General features: G+C 53.6%; 1 protein-coding gene across 2 annotated transcripts in view; it reads right to left on the bottom strand.

The window, feature by feature from the left end:
- NADSYN1 (NAD synthetase 1) overlaps positions 1-4836 on the bottom strand; it is a 38050-nt gene extending 33214 nt beyond the window's left edge. For both annotated transcript variants that reach the window (XM_055311851.1, XM_055311858.1), the window contains exons 1-2: positions 4698-4836; positions 993-1053 (exon numbers count right to left, since the gene is read on the bottom strand). In XM_055311851.1, coding sequence (XP_055167826.1) covers positions 993-1053; positions 4698-4782 — 146 coding nt within the window. In that variant the 5' untranslated portion in view covers positions 4783-4836. The remainder of the gene's footprint in view (positions 1-992; positions 1054-4697) is intronic.
- Between the last annotated feature and the right edge of the window lie 1533 nt (positions 4837-6369).

A 6369-nucleotide genomic window follows, 5' to 3' on the forward strand; every position in this document is an offset into this window, starting at 1 on the left:
CCCAGCTTCCTCTCTGCAAACAGTCACCAATAATAAATGTGAGCCTCCTCCTTAGGTTATCAACAGATACAAAAGTACCATCCTGGGATCCTGTAGCTAAAGTGACTGGTCCGGATTTGGGGGCCAGGTGTGGGGAGAGAACAGGACAAGGAGCAAAGACCTAACCTGGAGGTGCCTGGGCAGCGATTAAGCCAGGGGGACTGGGCTGTTGATGGTAGAGATCACTGAGACACCCCAGGGCCCTGGCAGCTAGCCGAGGAGTGTCTTGAAGACCAGTTTAAGTGAGGGGACAAATGCTGTTGGAATTACAGGAGACACAGCCCAAGAAAAGTCAGGATTCCAAGAACAGAAGTCTAGCTAGTGAAGAAAATGACAGGAGTAGCCTCGAGGACCACTGGGAGGTCACCTGGGAGGAGACATTCTGTCTACATGAAGCCCAGAAACTGAGGCAGGATCACAGCCTGAGGGACTTCTGATTCCACCAATGACCAGGACTGTGCACACATGGGGACCCAGAAGGGCACAGAGGGCAGCTGACATGTGAGACAAAAGAATCATAGCTTGTAAGAGACTTGCCTGTGGTGGCCTCTTGCTTAATTCTGAATAAGGGACAAGGAGGAACTGGCTTCCCTATCATTGTGAAAAGGCAGAGTGGGGAGAGGCCACGACCAGAGAGACCTGCTGTGGGCCAAACATGAAAGGGAGGACCTGGGGAGGGTGGTAGCCAGCAGAACAGCTTTGACGTCAGCCCCGGCTGGCAAGTCTCAGCAACTCTAGTGACCTGACACGGGACTCCAGGCTTGCCCAGCCTGGCTGGGTACTCTCGCTCAGAGGAGTAAAGCAGGCCCACTCAGGGGCTTCTGATGCCCCTCAACAGTCCCGCACATCCGCACCTCTCCATACAGACCCCCTTCCCTGCCTTTCCATGGTGGGGAGCTGACACAGATCCCTCCACCTGCCTTCCCTGTGGGCTCTGTGTGTTCTGCTCTCACCATATTTCCAGTTCTGGTCCCAGCCTGTATCTTGCTCCTTTGTGTTTGGCAATTTCAATACCTACATGTCCAGGGGGAGGGAGGGAGGGAGAGAGAGAGAGAGAGCAATTTTAGCATCTATAACATAGTCAAAGGCAGATAAAACACTGCTATAATAGGTGTGATAAAAAGCTAAACCACAAACAAAAGCACTCAGTGATCTCCCTGACCCCATGCAGCCAAGGACGGGCACTCCCACAGGCCCTGCTTACCCTGCAGGCAATAAGACACAGAGCCTGCAGGGCTGACCCTTAGCACCAGGCAGGAGGAGGAAGCCACACCCTGGTAGTTCATTAACAGGCAGATGTGAAAGAACGTGTGCAGGGAGAAAGCAGGACTCAAAAGACCACAGCCTTCAGTGGCACCAGTGACCTCTGGTTTGGGCCAGCAGTGCCCCAATGTGCATCTGCAGAGAAGAGGCCACTCGAATGGAGACCCAGCTCTGGCCACTGACTGCCTCGCTCTAACTACATACACTTTGCGCTCTGATGAGATGAAAGCAGGTTTATGTCAAAAAAAAGAGGTTGGAGGTCTGGGGCACATGCCCTCCCCTGCATTATCCTGTTCTTCCTGCTTTTAGCAAACCCTCTTGCGGGAAGCAGCTCCGAACAAGATGGCCTGGGGTGAGCACACCTGCAGGGTTGCCCAGGACAGCCCCGCTGTAGCTGGAGGTATAAGTAGTTGGGCCTTTCATGCTTACAGATGAGCTGGTGCCAAGGCTCACTATATGGTGGTCCTGCTAGAGCCTCACCCTAGTCTCTAAGCTTGCAGGCTCACCCCTTACTCTGCTTCCCTCTTGGGGCCGGCTTCTCCCCATCAGGCCTTTCTCTAGGCAACAGATGCTATTTTTTTTTTTATTATAAATTAATTTTTATTGGTGTTCAATTTACCAACATACAGAATAACACCCAGTGCTCATCCCGTCAAGTGTACCCCTCAGTGCCCGTCACCCATTCACCCCCACCCCCCGCCCTCCTCCCCCTCCACCACCCCTAGTTCATTTCCCAGAGTTAGGAGTCTTTATGTTCTGTCTCCCTTTCAGATATTTCCCACACATTTCTTCTCCCTTCCCTTATATTCCCTTTCACTATTATTCATATTCCCCAAATGAATGAGAACATACACTGTTTGTCCTTCTCCGGTTACTGTGGCCAAGTTCAAAAAGGGTGTTGCCTGAGTTCTCCTCTGGGATTTTGATGGAATCTTGCCTCACATTTAGATCTTTCATCTATTTTGAGTTTATCTTTGTGTATGGTGCAAGAGAGTGGTCCAGTTTCATTCTTCTGCATGTGGATGTCCAATTTTCCCAGCACCATTTATTGAAGAGACTGTCTTTCTTCCAGTGGATCGTCTTTCCTCCTTTATCGTATATTAGTTGAGCATAAAGTTCAGGGTCCACTTCTGGGTTCTCTGTTCTGTTCCATTGATCTATGTGTCTGTTTTTGTGCCAGTACCACACTGTCTTGATGAACACAGCTTTGTAGTACAACCTGAAATCTGGCATTGTGATGCCCCCAGATATGGTTTTCTTTTTTAAAATTCCCCTGGCTGTTTGGGGTCTTTTCTGATTCCACACAAATCTTAAAATAATTTGTTCTAAGTCTCTGAAGAAAGTCCATGGTATTTTGATAGGGATTGCATTATACGTGTAAATTGCCCTGGGTAACATTGACATTTTCACAATCCACAAAAACAAGGACTAAATAGATATCATGATGACACTAAACTCATATCTGTCAATAGTAACTCTGAACGTGAATGGGTTTAATGACCCCATCAAAAGGCGCAGGGTTTCAGACTGGATAAAAAAGCAGGACCCATCTATTTGCTGTCTACAAGAGACTCATTTTAGACAGAAGGACACCTACAACCTGAAAATAAAAGGTTGGAGAACCATTTACCATTCAAATGGTTCTCAAAATATATCCTAAAAACTATAGAACACTTCTGAAAGAAATTGAGGAAGACACAAAGAGATGGAAAAATATTCCAGGCAACAGATGCTATGAACAGCACTCCCACTGTCTTAAAGTCTGACTTGCTTCAAGCTCACAGGCTCCTTGCTTGCTGACCTAAATCCCTGGATCTGTAGCAGAACAAACCTACTTTCCCCAAGATCTGCAGACCACTGGCGTTGAGGACTGAAGGACCAAACTCTCCCAGATGAGCCTCACTACATCTGAAAACAGCTGGGGGGACGCCAGTGAGTCTGCTCAGGGTCACATCCGACTGCCTCCGGCCCCACTGCCTCCTGCCTGGAAACCTGCTGCTCCTGCATAAGGCCATCGTCCCTCTTCCTGCAACTTCCTCTTTGAAAACTTGCCCCCGTGGGGAAGATGGCCTCGACAGGTCAGTCCACCATCTTCTCTGGTTGCCTGGTTCCTGAATAGAGCCACCTTTCCTTACCCCTCATCATGTGTCTCTCAAGTGTTGATGGCAAGCTGCTGAACCTAAGTTAGGAACCAGTTCTCTGGTCACAAGACCACCTTTCAGGGGACACTTCTTCACAACCTCCTTGCCTGGTGGCTGGCCAACCTTCCCCTTAAGCGCCTCTAAACATGGGCAACTCAGCAACTCTCAGGCAGCTCAGCACTAGCTAAGCCACACTGGACCCCAAGGGTATCTGAAGACAGGTAAGCCTCAGCCTCTCGCCTCCATCTCTGTCTCTGCAGCATCCTTTTCCTACCTCCAGTGTCCTCACCAGGCAATCTGGAGGGGCCCTGAGCACTTGAGGGGGCAGGGAGTGGTCATTATGCATCATCTTATTTGTCCCCAAGTCCAGGGCTGTGACTTTCCATAGAGCAGGTATGTGTGTGAATCACAAGGACCTTCGCCTGCCCCCCTCCGCCTGCCCTCCTCTGTAGTCCCCCCGCACAACCCCTCCCCTTGAACACCCGGTCCCCCCTTGCATCCTGTACTTCCCAACCCTCGCTCCCCTACACCCTGTTCCCTCCAACCCTCACTCCCCTGCACCCCGTCCCCTGGACCCTCGCTCCCCTGCACCCCGTCCCCCTTGCACCCCGTCCCCTGGACCCTCGCTCCCCTATACCCAGTCCCCCTTGCACCCCATCCCCCCCAACCCTCGCTCCCCTACACCCCGTCTCCCCCAACCCTTGCTCCCCTACACCCTGTCCCCCTTGCACCCTTGCTCCCCTACACCCCGTCCCCCTTGCACCTCTGCTCCCCTACACCCCGTCCCCCTTGCACCCCTGCTCCCCTACACCCCGTCCCCCTTGCACCTCTGCTCCCCTACACCCTGTCCCCCTTGCACCCCTGCTCCCCTACACCCCGTCCCCCTTGCACCTCTGCTCCCCTACACCCCGTCCCCCTTGCACCCCTGCTCCCCTACACCCCGTCCCCCTTGCACCCCCGCCCCCCTACACCCTGTCCCCCTTGCACCCCCGCCCCCCTACACCCCGTCCCCCTTGCACCCCCGCCCCCCTACACCCCGTCCCCCTTGCACCCCCGCCCCCCTACACCCCGTCCCCCTTGCACCCTTGCTCCCCTACACCCCGTCCCCCTTGCACCCTCGCTCCCCTACACCCGTCCCCCTTGCACCCTCGCCCCCCTACACCCCGTCCCCCTTGCACCCCGTCCCCCTGCCCGACCCCCTGCCCCGTCCCACCCCGTCCGACCACAGCCCCGACCTCGCCGCCCCAGACTCACTCTTTAAAATCCGCTGCAGATTGCCCTGGAAGTCCAGGGCCCACTGGTTGAGCGCGCAGGCGGCCACCGTCACCTTCCGGCCCATCGCGGCCGCCGCAGCTCGGGCCCTTCCGGGTCGCAGCGCGGGTCCGGCGAGTCCGGGCCGCAGAGCCGCGGCGGCAGGCCCCGCCCCCGCCCCCCCCGCCCCCCCCGCCCCCCGCCCCCCCGCGGAGCTCGCGGCCGCGCCTGCGCAGGAAGGAGGCGCCCCTCGGCGCCGCGGAGGAGCCGCGGGAGCTCCCGGAGGCTGCGGTGCGGCGCGGGGGGCGGTCGCGGGCCGTGGAGCGCAGCGCCTCTGATTAATTCCACCCCTCCCCCCGCACTGCGCCGGGTTTGCGCCGCAACTCGGCTCTATACCTCGTAAGGTCACACACGTTGGTTTCATTTCTTTTTCCTGCAGTTTAGGGCTGCACTGTGGGAGTAGAGCAGGAGCGGTGGGTTCAGCGCGGGGGCGCTCGTAGCAGCCCAGTGCCGACGCGCCGGCGCTCGCTGCCGTTTCCTCTCCACCAGGTGTGTCCTGTGCGGCCGCCGGGCGGTTCCCCAGGCCCTGCAGGTGTCTAGTGGAGCAGTAGGAGGCGAGTGTGCCACTGCCCTGGTGCCACGTTTCTTGCTTGGAGAGAACTGCTGCAGGCGGGTGTTCACTTTTTCTTAACAGTTCATTCTGTAGTCCATTTGGCGTAGGAATCCAATTTTTTCCTGTACGAATAAGACACACTGTCCTTATTTGAATAGTCCGTATTTTTCTCCCGACTTGGGATACTGCTTTTGTGCTACATACACGTGCTCACATTTAAAATACATTTCCCCCAGCCCTCTAAAGTAATACTTGTGCTGATGGACAGTTTGAAACTTGAGAACAGCACATGCTAATTGAGTTACTCCTCGCTTCAACTGTTCCTTCTGGTAGGTTTCATTCCCAGAGACCCCTCAGTTCTTTCAGGTCTCTCTCTGCTCAAAGACCTCCTGCTCCAAACGGCTGAGTCTAGGCCCAGGGCAGGAAAGAAAGACACCTGGGACATTTGGTTGTCGCAGGAAATAAGGAAGTGCTCAAAGAAGGATGGAGATACGTTATTTTTAAAAAGGAATCATGCCAAAGGGGCTCCCACTGGCTAAATATGGGATAATATGCAAAGATACTAACTTCTTTTAAAAAAAGGTTAACAGCACAGATAGTACACAAGTCAATGAGTAAAAAAATCCATTAATCCATACCAACAAAGAAATTAAAAGAGGGAAATTCTTTTAAAAAATATTTATTCACGAGAGACACACAGGCACAGCAGAGACACAGGCAAAGAGAGAAGCGGGCTCCCTCTGGGGAGCCCGATGCAAGACTCAATCCCAAGACCCTGGGATCACAATCTGATCAGCAGGGATCACAACCTGAAAAGCAGATGGTCAACCACTGAGCCACCCAGGTGCTGCAAGAAAGAGAAATTCTTTTCAGAAAAATGCCCACTAATAAATGTGGAAGGAGAGATAAAATTAGAAAAATCACCCCTTTGCACAAGAAGTCAGTGATTCAGGCAGGAGTCATCATTAAATGCAAGATGACTGGCTGAAAGGTTATCTGGGAGCAGCATATTTACAGTCTCAAAGTTTCAGTCCACTGACTACTTTTTAATTACCAAAGGAA

The sequence above is a fragment of the Nyctereutes procyonoides genome, unplaced genomic scaffold (assembly GCF_905146905.1).
Source record: "Nyctereutes procyonoides isolate TBG_1078 unplaced genomic scaffold, NYPRO_anot_genome, whole genome shotgun sequence".
Classification (NCBI taxonomy): Eukaryota; Metazoa; Chordata; class Mammalia; order Carnivora; family Canidae; genus Nyctereutes; species Nyctereutes procyonoides.